The 17777-nt window shown below is 37.0% G+C and overlaps 2 protein-coding genes across 9 annotated transcripts; one reads left to right on the forward strand and one right to left on the reverse strand.

Annotated features, from left to right (window-relative positions):
* The first annotated feature begins 1011 nt into the window (after positions 1 to 1011).
* LOC132034389 (uncharacterized) lies at positions 1012 to 10627 on the forward strand. Of its 7 annotated transcripts, none has more exons than XM_059424727.1 (15): positions 1015 to 1423; positions 2680 to 3124; positions 3170 to 3289; positions 3375 to 3463; positions 3617 to 3715; positions 4705 to 5200; positions 5276 to 6328; positions 6416 to 6536; positions 7012 to 8861; positions 8935 to 8978; positions 9058 to 9237; positions 9423 to 9536; positions 9617 to 9799; positions 10006 to 10050; positions 10230 to 10627. In XM_059424727.1, the coding sequence occupies exons 1-15, from the start codon at positions 1364 to 1366 to the stop codon at positions 10362 to 10364; spliced, it is 5034 nt and encodes a 1677-aa protein (XP_059280710.1). In that variant the 5' UTR covers positions 1015 to 1363; the 3' UTR covers positions 10365 to 10627. The 7 variants fall into 7 exon arrangements, with proteins under 7 accessions (XP_059280712.1, XP_059280714.1, XP_059280710.1 ...); XM_059424725.1 differs by having other exon boundaries at positions 1015 to 1206; positions 1350 to 1423; positions 2680 to 3289; XM_059424724.1 differs by having other exon boundaries at positions 2680 to 3289.
* A 468-nt stretch (positions 10628 to 11095) lies between these two features.
* LOC132034390 (hydroxyproline O-arabinosyltransferase 1-like) lies at positions 11096 to 16933 on the reverse strand. 2 transcript variants are annotated; one of them, XM_059424732.1, is made up of 7 exons: positions 16373 to 16927; positions 15021 to 15088; positions 14736 to 14937; positions 14542 to 14639; positions 14356 to 14425; positions 12825 to 13010; positions 11096 to 11578 (listed from the first exon to the last, which is right to left on the reverse strand). In XM_059424732.1, exons 1-7 carry the CDS (start codon positions 16772 to 16774, stop codon positions 11519 to 11521), a joined length of 1086 nt encoding a protein of 361 aa, XP_059280715.1. In that variant the 5' UTR covers positions 16775 to 16927; the 3' UTR covers positions 11096 to 11518. The 2 variants fall into 2 exon arrangements, with proteins under 2 accessions (XP_059280715.1, XP_059280716.1); XM_059424733.1 differs by lacking the exon at positions 12825 to 13010 and having other exon boundaries at positions 16373 to 16933.
* Between the last annotated feature and the right edge of the window lie 844 nt (positions 16934 to 17777).

A 17777-nucleotide genomic window follows, 5' to 3' on the forward strand; every position in this document is an offset into this window, starting at 1 on the left:
ACGAAACACACACATACTCGATTTTGCGATCACAATTTAAGCCACATCCACAATGCATAAACATTTGCAAGCCTATCCACTTCGGAATAACTTCAAACACGCAGTTTCATATTGCTGCTGAAGTTCAGGCACATATGACTGAAGTTCAACCATTTTTGCCTCAACTCCAGTTATATGTGGCTGAATTAATACTTTTTGTCTAAACTTCATGCATGAAATTTCTTGTCTGAAGTTTATGTACATATGAAGTTCATTCAATTTCGCCTGAACTTCAGGCATTTTGTTGTCAAGCTGCGGTGTCTAAAATTATTTTAAAGTGAATAGACATGAAAAACTTGTTAACAAACATGGATATTAAAGATAACAATGTCCAAATAAAAATACCCTGTGAAATTTTTACAAAGATAACTCCATTGATGACGGGTCATTTGCACTTTGTCCCCTATTTTGTCCTAGTCTTTAATTTTTGCCCCTTAAGGCAAGACATAAATTTATATTTTCACATCATGATATCTCACAAGTTATATAAGCGATCTTAAAGAATTTATGCCCCGCTTTGAATAAGTTTGATTTTGAAGGACAAAATAAAAGACCAACCATTAAAGGCAAACCGTGCAATTTGTTACATGTTGGACCACTGTGACCACCTGATGGCCTGGTCCAATGTACACCCATAAGCCCAACACAAAGTATTGGTGGTACCCCACATGTAGAAGGGCCCATCTTAGCCCTGACTCATCAGGCTTCAGCCTTCTCCCAATAATAATACTTCCTCCGTTCTAGTTTGTTTGAAGATTGATCAGTTTGGGGAGTTAAATAATTTTTTCTTTCACTTAATTTTAAATGTATATTTTTTGAGTATTCTATAATGAAATTTATATATTTAAAAATTACATAAAAATATATAATTAATAATTCTCAATATATAGAAAGAGTTTGGAGAAAATCACAGTGAGAAGACGGAAGGAATAATAGTGAATACGTCACGTGACCCAAGTTGAGCAAGTCGCTTTTTCCCGCCATACAAGGGTTTCAGTCTCCTCGTGCACTTTTTTCACAACAGGTGGAAACACAATCCACCGTTCAACTTAATCCAACGGCCCATAGTCTTCCAATCCATTTTCCAATCGCATTATCGGTGAAAATTCCCTCATCATTACTTCAGTCGCCAACGCTTTTCCCTCTCTAAACACAGATAAACACCAAGTAAGACTTCTCTTTCTGCCTTGTGTGATGTTTAGTGGGGTTGAAGTTGATTTTTCTTGGTTGCTGACAATTAAGTGTGGTTTATATATTAGCTTTGATTAGGAAATGGGGGTTTGTTGAATTCTTTTTTTTTTTCTGGCAAGTTTTTGAGGTGTCAATGTGGCAGTCAACGTCTCCACCACTTGTTTCTTCATCACTCCCGGACTCCCATTTTCAGGTTTTTCTTGGCTGATATTTATTATTTCTCTGTTCTTTTTCTTGCTTGCATGTTAATTTGTAAAATGTATGTTTCATTTTTGGAGGAAAATAGTGGGTTATGTGTTTATTATTTTACGAATCTTACATTCCTGTTAAATACGAGTAGAGGTGTAATCCAGATAAAGAAAATCAGATTTTGAAGAAAGCCCTCATTTAATTACCAAAAGTAAAAAATAAAACCCTCCTTTTTACTCCTTGTGATGGGATTCTAGGTAGTAGCAGTTTAGAGGCTTTTTCTATTTGTCAGTTTCATTATTTGACTGCTAAAGCTTCAACTGCTAATAATGTGGGAAATAAGTTGTTTTATTTCGGCCTTTACAATGTCTATCCTTATCTGTCTTATCATACTGGCCATAAAAAAGACTCTGCATCTGCATCTGCATCTTTTAGAGTTAAGGGGAAACAAGTAGGGGCCACATAGCTCCTTTTCATTTTATAATACAACATGGAAAAAGAATTGTATTGCTATTACATAAAAGGAAGAGTGTCTTGGATGAATTAAAGCCGAGTTCGAACAGAACCATATAACTTCGATGGAGGAGCCGGATTTGTAAATTCCTGTTTGGTTTAGTATCCTTATGTTTATGGCTAGACATTATGTTTGTAGTTCGGGTCACCAATTCTCAAATTATTAAATAGCATGTACCTCTGTTGCATCGTAATGTAGTTGCTTTTTAAAGTTTAGGAGTTCAGGCACCTCTTTTGCATCATAATGAAGTGGCTTTTTTGAGTGTAGGAGTTAGACTGAGAAAAGTTCTGATGGAAAAGTGAGTGTTTCTAAAACTACAGAAAACCTTGGGAATATATTTGTATGATGTAGATTAGTTAGGTGAAATACTCCGAAGCCCTAATTCGGTTTGTTGATCAAGGAAAACAAAACACTACTAGGAATGAGTGTTCAGTTAGTGAATGCCATTAAACGGTTTCTTTTTTACTGTAATTGGATGTTTTGTGAGCCACTATTTTGTAGCAATATTTTTCCATTAGCTGTAGATGCGTAAAATATACATGCCTATAAAAAAAAATGGATACATTGTCTTTCCTTGTCGTTTTGAGGCTTTCCCTTTCAAAATGACTTCTAACTTTGTTATACTGAACAATTATTAACATATGAAAATTAAAACAACCTTGTTATAGTGGATCTTGTTGATTCTTCTCATACTTCTCCCCTCATATATTTCATTTGTCCTTCTCACTGCCCACCCCATACTGTAGTTTCCCAATGCAGGTCAAAATATATACTCGTGCATTCCACAAAGTTCAGTGTCGCTGGGAAATGGAATGGTACAGCCGTCTGCTCTTCCATGGACTTCAAATTCAAATGTGGATATCTCGAGTCCTGCTGAGTTCAATGGTTCATTCATATCTTTTCTTTCCGGTCCAGTACCCTCTTTGCAAGGAGGGTTTCAGCAATCATCAAATCTAAAATCTGTCTTCATGCTGAATGAAAAGCCAATAAATCATAACAATGCCAATGGATCTGCTTCTAGGAATGGACCAGTACTTGTACCTGCTGTTGAATTGTCACAATATTTTAGCAGTGACAAGTTAAAAGCTGGAGAAACCCTTAAATCAACTGCTGTAATAGACCCTCCAAAATGTGAAATGGCTAAGCCAGCTGCTCCTTCCCATTATGTTGGCCACGGGAAGCATTCTTCTTTTTCAAGAGGGGCTTCAGATGCAGGTTCGATCCCAGATAGTTCTGTGAAATTCCATGATATACCTGATTCTGTGACATCTAGGAAGGTTGTCTCGGAAACAGGATATTCTGGGCAGTTGTCCCCATTGCTGAGCAGCTATCCTCGTGTGTTTTGTTTCGGCTTAAGTGAGTAACCCACTAATTAGTGTCATTTTTCATCAGTAGTATGTTTATCTGTTCTGATTATTAGTGCTTTGGTCCTTGAATGCAGGCGGATACCTGGTTCTCAGAAATACTGGTGTTCTTGGAGTTATTTGCTTGTGCCATGGTTCACATATGTCTATCTCTAGGTTTTGTGAGGTACTTAATTCTGATGTGTCCTTTTTGTGCTTCGGCAGTCTCTGGAAAACAATCCTTTTGTTGGAGTACTTGATATCTCCATGTCTATATCTTGTCTATTAATTGAGTTAAAGACTTTCAGTTGCAATAGTTTGAAGTTTATCTTTTGTGCAGCATTCTGGTTTATCTGATGTTAATCCGGGGATTGCTGTTCGGATGGACAGTGGTGTGACCATAGCTCAGTGGCGGAAGGTCTTCTTCCAAAAACTAGGGGTAAGGAATATGTGAGGTATCTAACATCTATTCTTCTATGCCTCAAAATCTGTGTTTTTTTTTTTTTAGCTACATTGTTTCAGACGCCTTTGCATTTATGTAATCAATTTTGGTTATGTGCCTGATATTTCTGTTGAAGGGGTCCAATTCAATGTGTCCTGATATGTAGATCAATTTTGGTTCATGGAACGATAACGATTTTGGCATCACTACTTAATGGGAAACATAGTCTGCTCAGGTAGTCTTTTTTAGATTATATGTTAAATTGCTTAAGAAACTTTGATAAAAACTTTTCTAAGGAGATTTGGGAGCTAATTTGGCATTTAGGCGTAACTGATTGATTGAAGGAGAATTTGGAAGACTAAACTGGGAAATTACTAAAGACAAAAAGGAATCACTACTTCCTTAAGTTGATTGGATTTAGAGAGAAAAGTGGCTCCAAAATTGTGAAGGGGAAATTTTTTAGTTTGGATCACTAAATTTAGCATTCCAAATTTCTTTCACATCATCTATGGGAAGGTCGAAGGGCAATTTGCAATTTTGGTAGAATCACTTTGTATGATGACTTGGGTACAGTCAACTTAGAAAACTTTCCACTTATTTCTTTACTGGATTAAATGCTGTCCATATAATTTATATGTTGGTAGCTATCTATATGTTTGAACTACAAGAATATCTTTTTATGAACTATTGGCTTTCTGATCCTGATAAAATGTTCTCTGCCTGCTACGATGGTTTGATTGACGGACCACCTACTTTTGAAAGCTTATATAGTATTATAGTTTTAGCATATATGTGAGCAGGGATGCAAGGTAGACCACTGTGTCTAGCGTTGCATGCTCTATATTGTTTGGTTTTGTTCAATGTGCTTTATTTACAGCAGAAGTTAAGAACCTAGATGCTCTATTTTATTATGTCTAAAGTACTTGTTAATCGCATCCATTTGAAGCACAAGAGCCATTAATGGTGATCTTTCTATTGTAATTTAGATTAGGGCTCCTGAAGATCATGGTGGATGGGACTGGCCTGAAGTATTTCCAGTAAGCACTGCGTTGGGAGAGTTTTATCCATCCCTTCCCAATTCATCTCCAAATTCTGAGCTATCCGGTGGAACTGGACAGTCATGGAACAATATGTCTATTTCAAAGAACCCTCAGCATCCAACATTGTCAAACTTAGATGGGATACGAGGCCCAAAAAATGGTTCTTCATTTATTTCAGCTTATATTGGCTCAAACACCAAGGACACAAATACTTTCAATTCTCTTCCAGATCCCAAAATTTCAAAATCGCTTGGTATCAACAGCTCGCTAATGCAAATGGACAGAAGTAGTGTCTCCTCAAATATTGAGTTGAGACTTGGGCATCCTTCCCAGCAAAGGAAAAAGTTTGGAAGTTTAGCTCAACAAAATTTTGAGTATCATTCCATCGTCAAACCAATAGAATACCAACAATCATTGTTTCCAGAGCCCCTTATGCATAAAGGTCTGTTATTATTTGTGAATTTGTTCCTTTAGTTCTTGATTTCCCTTTAAGTTTACACCTGTCAGTGTCATGCAGCAGTCGAATCACAGGCAGAGGAAGAAAGCAGGTCAAATTTTCATATGCTGAATTTGAGTCCAAGAAGTGGAAAGGCCCAGCTGGACCCAGTCAACTCTGCCTGTGGACTCCACAACGCAACAAGTGAATCCAGAACTAGAAATTCCATGTTTCCTATGCTTCAAGCACAGTTTAAGGGTCCTTCAGAAGGACTACTGTACCCTGAAGCTACCAAAAATATGGTTAATGGAAGTCATATTCCTCCCGGACAACCTCAGTCTAAATCCCTTACTCTAAAGTGCGACCAAATTGATTTTCATTGTGCTAGAGGTAAGATGGCTACTAAGGAATTTAATGTTGACACTTCATGTGCTCTTGGACATGGGAACAGTGATAAAGGTGTGGTCCACAATGTTGTTAATTTACACAGTGCCGCTGAGTTGAACTTTGGACTCCACTCCAATTATTATGAAAACAAAAGGACTGTTAAGAGAGTTGTAGAAGGGATTGGTCATAGCAATTGCTTGGCCTTACATGAGAAGAACCTTTATTCATGCAAGCCCTCTGGTATGATGATGGATATGCCTGATGTTCAGGACACCCTTAATTTGTATGGGAAGACATCTTTAATTTCTCATAATGGACCCTTTAATAATGGTAACATCAGATTTGTCTGTAAACCAGTGGACTCTAGAGCAGCTCCACCATCGCAGGCAGTCCTGTGTGGGTTTCCATTATCAAGTTCAACTCTAATTGGAAATCAAACTCTACAATTGTCTAACAAAAAGAGCTTGAATGGAAGGCAGATTGAACTCACCATGAATCCAAGAACCCAAACCTTGCATCATGGGTTGGAAATTCCTATTCCTGCACTTGTCACTTCCTCTACCACAGCCACCACAGAGCATGTGCTATGCAGGAATCCATTTGACAAAGCGCCAACATCCATAAACCAGTTATATGAACCCAATGTCATGAATACGCTACATGCTTCTAAGGCTGCAGCAGTATCTGCCTTCTCTGGGTTTAGTGATTATATGGGAAAGCATATTCAAGCTGTCGCTCCTATTACTGGTAAAGCACTGCTGTTTCCTTTTCAGTTATTCTGTGTATCTTGTTTGATTTGTAATTGGAATGAATAGGAAGATTATGTCCATACAGATCAGCTTGAAGGTTTCAATTTTCCAGCTTTATCACATGGAGAACCGTTCTGTGCTCAAGAATCAGGATTGTACTGTCAGCTTTCCACTGATTCTAATGCAGTTCACTGGCCTTACCTAAGGTAACTCTCTTCAAACATCTTCTGTAACCTTGCTTTTCCATGGTTTGCAATCAATTCTGTCTTTTAGTGTCGCTGTTAGGTTATAACTTTGCCCTCAGACTGAGTCACCCTAGAAGATATTTAATACATTGTATGCAGAGATTCAGTATGTACTACTCCCTCTCTCCCAGATAACTGCCCCTTTCTTTTGGATTGTCCCCAGGTTATGTTGAATTGTGTAAAAAGGAAGCTGTTTCAATACTTTCTTCCAATATTATAAAACAGAAAAAGTATAATGGGACCCAGGTAGGGGGGTTGCGAAATTAAATTTACTGTACCAAAGAAAAGTTATTTACAACTATAACTGTAACGGTGAGAGTCAGTACCTGTTCTTTCAATGATCGTGTCTGTTTACATGCATTTGAGTTTATCTTATTCTTATACTCATCCTTCAATTTTTCGTTCTGATTGATTTCTTGGTTTTACATGAGCTTAGACATGGAGGTTCTGAAAGCAATATTTCCCCATCAGTTGAGCAAGCAAATTGCTTTCAGGTTGCACCAAATTCATTTATGTCTTACCGCTGTAGCTGTGCTGTTCAGCCGGACTTTTCTATTGAAAAACATCATTTCATTGGTGAACCTCTGGATACTACTCGGCTAGAACAGAGAGGAACTTCTGGCTGCATTAAGAATTTATTTGCTTGTAAGTTGAATGATAGTCAGAAAGTTCCCTCGGACAATCTGGCCTCTTTGGAAGAACATAATGATTTAATGTGGAACAAGATAAACAAAATGGAGTTTCACTCTTCTCAATGGAGAGATGTTCCAAAAAAGGTGACCGGAGCAGTTAGTCTGACATGTAAGGAACAGACAACAGGTTTCCTGAACATGAATGAAAAAATGAGGGGACAAAATGCAGATGCTGGTGGAAACAAACCCAGTTGTGATGTAGCTTTTCAAAATGTTGAATGTCTAAAGGAGCCAGAAATATCCAATGTTTCTTCTGGCGGATCTGCACCTGTTGTTACTGAGGCATCTGCGGTGATTCATGGCAAAGAGTTCTCCACTGCTGATGGTCAAAAGAGTGTGGCAAGTAATGTTGTAGTAGATGAAGGATCAGGAATCGACAGATGCTGGTCCTCTAATGATGCACAAGGCAGTGAACAAAGTGCAGAGTTTTTTGGTGTTGCTTGCAAATTCAACCCCATGGATGCAGGACCATCCAAAGGGTTTGCTGGTAACTCTTCTCGTAGTCTGATTGAAGAACTTAGACTAAGAGATTCCTTAAAAATGAAGAAAATGCAGAACCATTCTAGCTTCAGCATTAAAGAAAAGAGCCATCGTATTCAGAAAGTGGCTGATATCTCCAAAAAGGTGATTAGAAAGAGAACCAAATGGAGAAAATTGGATACAACACTTCCTGCTATGTACTCTGCTTGTGCCTATTCAGAGGGCACTTGCAGTGCTGGTCTTCTGTATCATTCGTGCAATGATAAAGACGGTGCCCTCCTATCGGATAATGGCAGTGCAGAAGAATGTGTGTATTCCATAGAACCAAGTTTCAGAGAAAGGAGGTCCAGAATGCGTTCATTGAATACTCTTTCTTGCAATAGTAAAGTTAATTGCCATGATGCAAAAGCTATTGTTACTCAGTCAGATCTTTTAAAGGTTGATGATGATGATACCTTTGTAACATGTGAAATACCAAGAAAGAGGCCGAAATTGGACACTGCAATACCTGTTAGGCAGACAGATGAAGGACATAATCTCGCTGTTGACTCTGCAGCTAAATGCAGTTTGGTAGATACCTCTACGTCTTCTGAGATGCATGAGAAGGTTTATAGAAGGGCAGTAAGACCCTTAGTTTGGGGGAAATATGGTGTAATTTCTAATGCGAATCCATCAAAACCAGTCAAATTTCTTTCTCTAAGAAAAATTTGTGACTCATTGGTGAAGTGTAGCTCCTCTGGAAACTACACTGCAAAATCGACTTCTGTAAACTTCAGGAAGGCAAGTGCAAAAGAAAAACATCGACGCATTAACAAATCTCCATATCTCAAGAAAGTTGGAAGCTGTAATGCTAATACTGTTGTAACTACCGAAAATTCTAAAAGCCAGCTCCTGACATCTATTGGATTGGATCCTTGCCAATCATTAGAGCAATCAAAGAGAGTGCATTGCCATGGAGGTGAACAAGGGGCTCACTTATTCTACTCTCTAGAGAAGAGAAGGTGTGATTGCCTTATAAAAACTGGTAATATTGCAGATGATTCTCTGCCAACTCCACAGAAGCCAATGTCCAAGCAGATTCACAAACGGGGATTTAATGAGTTGATACTTGAAGGTATGATTTCAAGAACCTGGGGTCTCTAAGTGCTCAAGGGACATTTCTAACTACAATCTGGTTGGTCCTGTAGGTATTCATCAAGGAGAAGGAGGTTCTACCTGTGCTCGAACAGAGGTTTGTTGTTTCTTAATAACAATTTAGATGTACTGGACTCCTGATTACAGATTTTCTAAAACTTGCATTCTACCTTCAGGGATACAAGGGCCGCAAAAAGGAAGGAGTGCGGTATAATTTTCCTCAGTATTCCGAATCTGGTGGTGGATGCCTTGTTGCCCAGGAGCAACTAAATGCCTGGATTCACATAACTGGACAAAAGTCATCAAGAAAGGAGACTCCGAGGCTTCGACCAAAAGCTGCTGAATATGATTATCGGGTATGTATGTGTAACAGTTGGGTTGCTTGACAAGGCAAATTGCGCTGAATTGTTACACCCTGCAGTGGTCCAACTGACAACTCAAGTGTATAGCTTTTAAATTCTTGTGCACGTTGGTTTCAGTCTATGCTACTGATGTTCTTACTGCTACTGATGTTCTTACTTTTTTACTCTCTACTTTTCAGAAGGAATATGCTCGCTATAAGCACTCCAAAGGGTGGAAGAGTTTGGTTGTGTACAAATCTGGCATTCATGCTCTTGGTCTTTACACATCTAGGTTTATTTCACAGGGCGAAATGGTCTTTATCTTCATTCTCTTCCTCTGAATTATAAGTTTCTCATCAGCAAATTTAACTTTATTGTCACTATTTACCTCTAGGTTGTTGAATATGTGGGTGAGATAGTGGGGCTTCGTGTGGCTGACAAAAGAGAAATTGAGTACCTGTCAGGAAAGAAATTGCAGTATAAGAGTGCTTGTTATTTCTTTAGGATTGATCAAGAGCATATAGTCGATGCAACCCAAAAGGGAGGGATTGCCCGATTTGTGAACCATTCATGCCTCGTAAGTGTTCATTTTGTCCACTATTCTCCCTGCCCAATTATGTTACAATGTTCGACATTTTTGTTTCTTCGTCATTTCTGTTTTAATACTTTTGATGTAATTTATGTTTCTATTTAAGAAAAAAAGATATAAAAGGTTGACGTCACTTTTGATGGCTCAAGTATGACGGACTCAGCTTTTCTTCTTTTGCTAATTGATTTTACCAGCCAAACTGCGTCGCCAGAATCATTTCTGTGAGGAATGAGAAAAAGGTAGATACATCCCATTCTACTTGCTTTCACTTATATTTTGTTACATTCCGTAGTCATGCTTCCCAGTTTTCTATCAGAGCATATAATTATACATATTATATTATATTATATTATATTTATAATTAATATATGTGATAACTAAAACTTGAATTTCAAGTACTAAACTTCATCATATGCAGGTAGTATTTTCTGCTGAGAGAGACATTTATCCTGGAGAAGAGATTACATATGATTACAACTTTAACCATGAGGATGAAGGCAAAAAAATCCCCTGCTACTGTAATTCGAAGAATTGCCGGCGGTATTTAAACTGACAGGGTGATACTTGTTCGGGTGTTCATATTCTGGGTACCAGTTGAAGAATATGGATGTAATTCTTTGGCCTCTGCAGTAGTACGTGCTAATATTGTCGTGAAAGGCCAGCACCGGGAATGTTATAATCTTTGTACATTCATATGTATGTAAATAAATATTTTACTTTTGCATTAACGTCTAGATCTACAGTTTCTCACCCAGTCTTTTGGTTTCTTGATTTAAGTTATAGCACCATACAAGTCCTGCTTGCAATACTGCTAAATGCATATTTTACATATTTGATTTTGTAAAATATGTGCTAGGGTTGACTATATAAATCTTATCACATCGTTCCATATAAGTTCATCTCTAGCAAATTTCTTACAAAACAGAAGTAAAATTACATCATGAATTGAGCTCACAAATTGGTTTACTGCCTAATAATCTTAGCTCAACTTGAACAACCAGATTACTGCCTAATAATCTAAGCTCTAGTTGACAACCAGATTAAACGAAATAAGGTGATTGATCAATAAGTTCAAGAAGCCAAAGGAATTAGTATCTTAGTATATATAGCCTAAATTTCTGTATGATATATAGACCATCTTCCGAATTGCCAATTCTGTAACTTGGAAGGCTATGTAGTGGTTGGTGGATAAAGATAGTTTTCAATATAATGAACTCAGACCTGAATAGAACAGAATTGAAAGCAGCGGATGTTTATAACTCACTTTAACTACCGCGTAGTAAATAGGTAACAAGCAAAACCTTGAAGTTATTAGATTGTTGCTGTACATGGTACGCGTAAGATCCTGTTTAATTGGAAGCAACAAATAACGGCAAACTTAAGATCTCCCATCGTTGTCATTAGATTACAGTTTACTTAGCAATGACAAGAGCTGCAACTAGTAAACTCATAGTTTCAGCATTGCAACCTACTGCATATGGATGACATTAGCAACTATACATAGATTTGAAACCTACAGGATAAAGGACAGATGGAACTGCATACAAGAAGTTTCAAATATTCCAACAATGGTCATAGGTATTGGACCTGTACCCCCAGAAGTGAGGAAATGAGATTTTCTCGTGAGCAGCATTGGTATAAAAAGTACAAATTACGAATTCATCATACATCTTGCGTGAGTGAAACAGCTTCAATCACAACACCATTCTAAGAACCCCAGTTTGGAAGGTTAGCGGTGGCTTCGTTCACCATTTTTACCAGAGTAACCTGCCAAAACCAAATACGTACTCAACTAAGATAAATAGGATGAAAGGTCAAAAGAAGATTTCTTTCATTGACCACAGGCACTGCATGACGGATATCATTGTATGTATGCCACAACAGCAAAATAGATCTCTCAACAGATATACATGTCTTAAATCTGTTGGAAACTTAATGTGGATTGTAAGGCACGATTATGGAAAAGAAAAAGATCATCTAATGCTCATTCATAGAGCAGAAGAAAATTATTAGGGACATTTTGCACTCGGAATGTCCAGAGATGAAGTATCTTTTACAAATAAAGTATGTACTATTATTGTTGGCTTAACTTAAAGCCTTGTTTCAGGTCAAAAACCTTTTGGTCTCACTCTAGTTCGCTGTTAGAAGTTCTATCGAAATAAGCTCACTTCTAATTAAGAGCAAGTGACTTAATTGTACACAGCTACAAATATTTAAGCTGCCAACTAGGTCAACGGTTTTACTTGACACATAAAAGAAAAAGAAAGAATAGATTAAGTGAATCTACAAGCGAAGGTCGATATTTGTGGAGCTAGTTTATTAAGTTGAAAAAAAAAAAAAAAAAAAAATTGGAATAATTTCAATCTGATATTGAAGTATCTGACTGAGTGTATTGAACAGAGTTGACAAAGAAACTAGCATGTTGAACAAACTTTAGATGGTAATCATGACAAAAGATGATTATTGTTCTCTACACATTCGAGGCTTCAACTTCTGATCAAGTGAAGAAAGCATGATATCCCTTACCAAGAGCATGATGCAAATGAAGATAAAGGAAATTATCCATGCTCACCATTTCCGGAATTTGAGGGCTACTTTAATTGATAGTAACTTTTTTTAATGCTTTAAAACCTTTTGCGAATATCTTATCAGAGTTTAGAATTTGGAAAAATGTACATGTTACTAACAAAAAAATTTATGAGAAGATAATAGACTCTTTTGTACCTGTCTACTTCAACCATCATTTATTCATAGCAACTATCCATTCAGTAAGAAGTCAGCAAGGTTAACAGCAAGCAACCAAGCAAAAAAAAAAAAAAAGTAATGAAAGTTTATCAGTAAAGTAATTATGAGCTTTATTTTTGAGATATATTTGCACATAACATGCGAGTTTTAATTATTAGATGTATAATTTGATAATAATAAGAACAAAAAGCATGCCCCCCCTGGATTCCTGTTATGACGTGGTATTAAAGCTTAAGATGGAGACCTATAAAGACAGGATGAAACATACCACGCTCTCTGGAACACCAGGTGGAGGCAGAGAAAGGTTCTTCGGAGGCCATTTATCAGAATATGACCTTTTGTCGAATCTCCACTCTCCAATTTTTCCGTAGGTCATCTTTCCTTTCATATCATAGTCACATCCATATGTGTAATGAATTATGAACGCCTTGCCGATTTGTGTATCCCAAGGTGGCTGAAAACATATATATATATATATATAATATATATATATTTCACATATTGCAATGAAATTTCACCTCACAACCAAAATAATGACAAGCTCATGATGATTTTAAAATTCTAGATGTCCTCCCCATGAAAGAAACCATAATAAGCTGGAAGCCTTTGCGACTTTGGTATATGAAAAGCAGAAAAGTAATGCTGCTAACCACACCAATGAAAGGGAGAAAGGAATGAAATCAGGTCTATCTGAGATAAATCTTAATGTATCAGCAGATGCATATATGGAACAGATGAAGGTTCGAAAGTAAACGAGGAGAGCTATGCTATTTCAGTTTTCTCAAAGCAGTGCTTCTAAAGTTAGTATGAAACTTAGGAGGAAAAGGAAAACTCTCCAGGAAATCGACACTTCTCGCAAAACTTGCATTGCCCTTCAAATTAAAACTCGTCTTTACACATGTTTCAGACGTCGAATAAAATTTATAGACAATAAGGGTTTTCGTGAAGCAACAAGTAAAAAAGAAGAAGAAAAAGTTCTAATATTTTCCCCCAAATTCATACTTAGCAACAATTTTTGGCTCTACTGCTGAAGGGAGATAAAGCATAGAACCAAAGAAAGTCTAACCCTCACAACCGCACACGAAATATAAACATCAATTCTTTGGTTTCATCGTGTATAGAGTAAACAAATAGCTTATTTTAGAACCTGGATGCTATGATAGCCTTTTCTCAGGAATCCTCTTCAAATTGGCCTATGTTTATATCCAGAAAAATCTCGGTGCTATAAGCAAGTCCCTAACGCGCGATATACAAAGAAAACTCTTAGATAGGCACCCAAATCAGATGGAAATGGTGTATACTGATCCATGAAGCCCAGAACACATTCACTTGGGTTTTCCTTAGCACTTTCGGAACTATTAGTCTATCCTTCTATACTAGGTAGTTACTGAGCATAGCATCTGGAAATGCATTAGTACTTGACTCTGGTAATTTCTTTTGCCGTACATAGTACGCATCTTCTGGGTGCTTTTCAGTAATGAAACTTGCACTTTTACCTGATCAAAAAAACATAACCCACACACCATGTCTGAATACTTTGTTTGGCTGTTGAGCACCTCTAACAAAAGTTCCCTCATTCAAAGTTTTTTTCAAGTGTGTACAGGAATTCCGGAGGATGTAAAGAAGTGGTAATTAGTTATCGAATGCCATTTCAAGAAAAAGATAGTGATCAAATGGGCAATAGCATGTCTGCTTTATCTCTGTTTTGCCTTGGAAAGGAAAATGCAATAATATAATTAAACTATCAACATCTCAAATATGTAAATGGGAAAAATAAATAGGAAAACAAATGATCATACCTGAATCATGAATTCCTTGTGCAATACGTTACCCACATTATGCAAAGCAGATGAAACTGCATAGGCATACCTGCATATGAATTAATAAAGGTCAGGCAAATTCTGATTATCCATTATATTTTTCAGTAACCAGGGCATGTGTTTTATTGATAAAAACATATAGTAATTAAAGTATAGGCTGATTACATCTCAAGCACCCAACCAAACGCTTTGTCTGCTCCGGGATCCTTTTTCATCGCCAAAGAAACATTCATCCATGTCGGAGCTATCTTCTTTAAAGCTTCCTATCATAATCGCACAGTAAAAGGAGAAATTAAAAGGAAATTCTCATTTAGAAAAGCAAAGGCAAGAACTAACTAACTTGTAAAATATTCTAGTACCTTCCCAACAATGACAGGGGAATTTCCTATGGGATCAATGTCTGTTATAGATCCCTTTTCTTCAGGGAAGAACTTTCTCAGTACAGACTCATATTTTTGGGGTTCTATGTAAAAGAAAGGGAATGCCGCTCCAAAGCCATCCTTAGATAGGTTCGGGATGGGCTTGACAATAACATGATCTGGCTCTGCCATCAATATGTAGCTGCACAAAAGAGTTACTAATGAGTAAATACTGCAAGAAATTTGTGCTACTCTTGAGTTAATTTTAGGAGTGTGTTTCCATACTCTTCTTCAATTTCTGCTTGTTGAAGCCACTGAACAAAAGCCCATGGTCTATTGAGGACAATATAACCCTGAAATTGACAAATCGGATGAGAAGTGAGATATCACTTACCAGTTTATTCAAGGAAGCACCATTCAGAAAAGAATACAAAAGGAAAAGCAAAAACATAACAGTCACTCAGGCAACCAGTCGTGTATGTCCTCAATAGAAAGTTGTTTATTGTGGGAGGGTGAGAAATGTTTCATAAGATGTTTATTGCCCGAGGTAATCAATTGTTTAACCTTTTATTTTCTTACACTCGTTGGTCGCACTTCTATATGTATGCACCAAGAAAAGCATTTCCTGATGAAGTTGCTATTTTGACAGCTTTTTATTTTCTGTTTCTTTTATTGTGCTGTGATTCTTCTTTCTTTCTTTAATGTACAAATATATGTTACCATTCACCATAAAAAGAAAGTCTAACCACACATCCAATGCATTGTTAAATTCTTCTTTTTGGTATGTAAACTCCAAGCCACCCTCCTCACTGGATAGAACTGCCGAGCTGTTGGTTGAAAGGGGAGTGCTTTTCTTGCCATTTGAGCAACCTCACTTGTCTCATTCACACTGAAAATACACTCTTCACTTGTCTTTCATGAATATACTTTAACATGTCTTCTTGTATTTCATAAATCATTTATCAAACTGATATCTACTCCGGTACAGCGACTACATGAAGCTTTCATGTTACACAGAATGCATAACCGAACTTCATAGTCCATCAGAAAATAAAAGAAAAACAAGGATAATAAAAAGAGGCAAAGTTTTGATAAAGCCTAAAGACTCAGTTTAACATACTTTGAGAAGTCTTGCAATCAAACTGGAAATGAGAAGGTGTTGAAAAAATAAATGTGTAAACCATATTGTGCAATCTCTATTAGATGAGGCCAGTTCATACTATTCAACATAATATGAGAGGTGAAGTCCAAATTTCACTGAAAACATAATTAAGTAAACAAAAATATGGTTTTCTTTAATACTCCCTCCGTCCCATATTACTTGTGTGCTCTCCTTTTTTAAAAGTCAACTATATAAACTTTGACCAACATTTTGAGATAAGAAGAATTGTATTTTGTAATACTTTTCGTGTAGTTTTTGAATATCCAAATTATAAATTTTAAAATATTGAATTGATCTAATCCATTAGTGAACTTGACATTTGAAAAGCGAAACAGGACAACTAATATGAGACGGAGTGAGTAGTTGAACCTTTTCTGATGAAGCACTTCACACACCAATCAATAAAAGCAACCAACTGACATAATTCAACAGCACCCGAGTTGGGGAGAAAAAAGAAAGTCAGAATTGGTGATACCTGATCCATTCCAGAGGGAAGTGGCTGAGCAACAAAAGTAGGGATTTCATCCATGTACTTATCTGCCTTTCCAGAATGCAAGATCCTTGTAAACCCACCCATCTCTGAATTAGCCTCATCTTTATACTTCTTGAACCAGTAATACATAATCCTACTCTGCCACGTGTTGTATACTGAATCAGATGATGTCACTGCTGTATGGAACAACCTCTTCTTCTTGTTTTCTGATCTGTCTAATGGCATCTTGATTATTGGGTCTTGAGTAAGAAAAGTAGCAGTTTTTCTAGAAGGGCCAGGGAATTCTTGCTTGAAAGAAGCATTTGCTGAGATGAGGATGTTGTATGTGATCAATGCTGCTGAAAATGTAATCACCACTGTGAAGAAAATTTTCCCCCAACCCATTTTGGAACCTCCTCCTTCTTTACATGATATGATAGATAGATATATATTGGGAAAATTGGAAGGTGGTAGCGAAGTGGAAAGAAGTCTTCGATTTGGAATCTGGCGCTCTTTGTCAGCTGGTGGGGAGTAGGTGGTCAGGGAAAATTATTGACTATTCTTAATTGTGATTTAATCAAATCATTGATTACAGTTGTTACGCTCTAATACTCTATTTGCAAGTCAAACTTGAGTTGTGGGTGTGTGGGGGGGGGGGGGGGGGGGGGGGCGGGGGCGAGGGCGGGGCCGGGGGGAGGGGAAGGTGTACTATGGGGGTATGGAACATGCTACTCCCTTCGTTCAAAATAATTGATGTTTCACAAAAATGAAGAAAGTATTTATTTTCTTACCCAAATTTACTCTTGACACATTCTTATATCCCATAATAATTATATCAACTTAAAAAGACAAAAATAATCATAACTAAGGGTATTTTATTCAAAAGCTCTTAACTTTTACTCCCCCCGGATGTTGTAAAAGAACGACATTCGATTCTACCCCAAGAAATTACTTACTCCAAGAAAAAATATGTAAATTGACTAAACTACCCCTAATTAAATAGACATTGAAATTTGATCATATAACGCTTAATAGGGGCAAATCTGAAAAGATAAGGTTAATTGTTTCTTGATTTAATAAGTAGACACTTTATTGACCCAAGAAAAAAAAGTTAAGTGGATATTTTTTTTTATCCAGAGAGAGTAGAAGACAGAGAATCTCTTAATCCATGTGTCCAAACTTAAAATCTCAATTATTTTGGATCCGAGGGAGTACTAATTTTAGGTGTGGGAAGGGAGTGGTCACAGAAAATGGTTGACAATTCCTAATTGTGATTTAATGAAATCATTGATTAGAGTCGTTACAGTCTATTTAGCTAGGGGGTAATATGTTTTCGCTAGCGAAAATCGAAGGGAAAAACCAGAGAAAACTACAGCTAAATTACTCTAGGTTAACACTAAAGAGATAT

This window comes from Lycium ferocissimum, chromosome 10 (genome assembly GCF_029784015.1).
Source record: "Lycium ferocissimum isolate CSIRO_LF1 chromosome 10, AGI_CSIRO_Lferr_CH_V1, whole genome shotgun sequence".
Lineage (NCBI taxonomy): Eukaryota > Viridiplantae > Streptophyta > Magnoliopsida > Solanales > Solanaceae > Lycium > Lycium ferocissimum.

Coding starts and splice junctions, on each gene's coding strand:
- LOC132034390 (XM_059424732.1), bottom strand. CDS start 16,774: ATGGGTTGGGGGAAAATTTTCTTCACAGTGGTGATTACATTTTCAGCA. Junction 14,938..15,020: donor CAAGCAGAAATTGAAGAAGA/GTATGGAAACAC, acceptor TCTTTTGTGCAG/CTACATATTGATGGCAGAGC. Junction 13,011..14,355: donor ACAAGGAATTCATGATTCAG/GTATGATCATTT, acceptor ATATGTTTTCAG/CCACCTTGGGATACACAAAT.
- LOC132034389 (XM_059424724.1), top strand. CDS start 1,364: ATGTGGCAGTCAACGTCTCCACCACTTGTTTCTTCATCACTCCCGGAC. Junction 8,979..9,057: donor CTACCTGTGCTCGAACAGAG/GTTTGTTGTTTC, acceptor TTCTACCTTCAG/GGATACAAGGGCCGCAAAAA. Junction 10,051..10,229: donor CTGTGAGGAATGAGAAAAAG/GTAGATACATCC, acceptor CATCATATGCAG/GTAGTATTTTCTGCTGAGAG.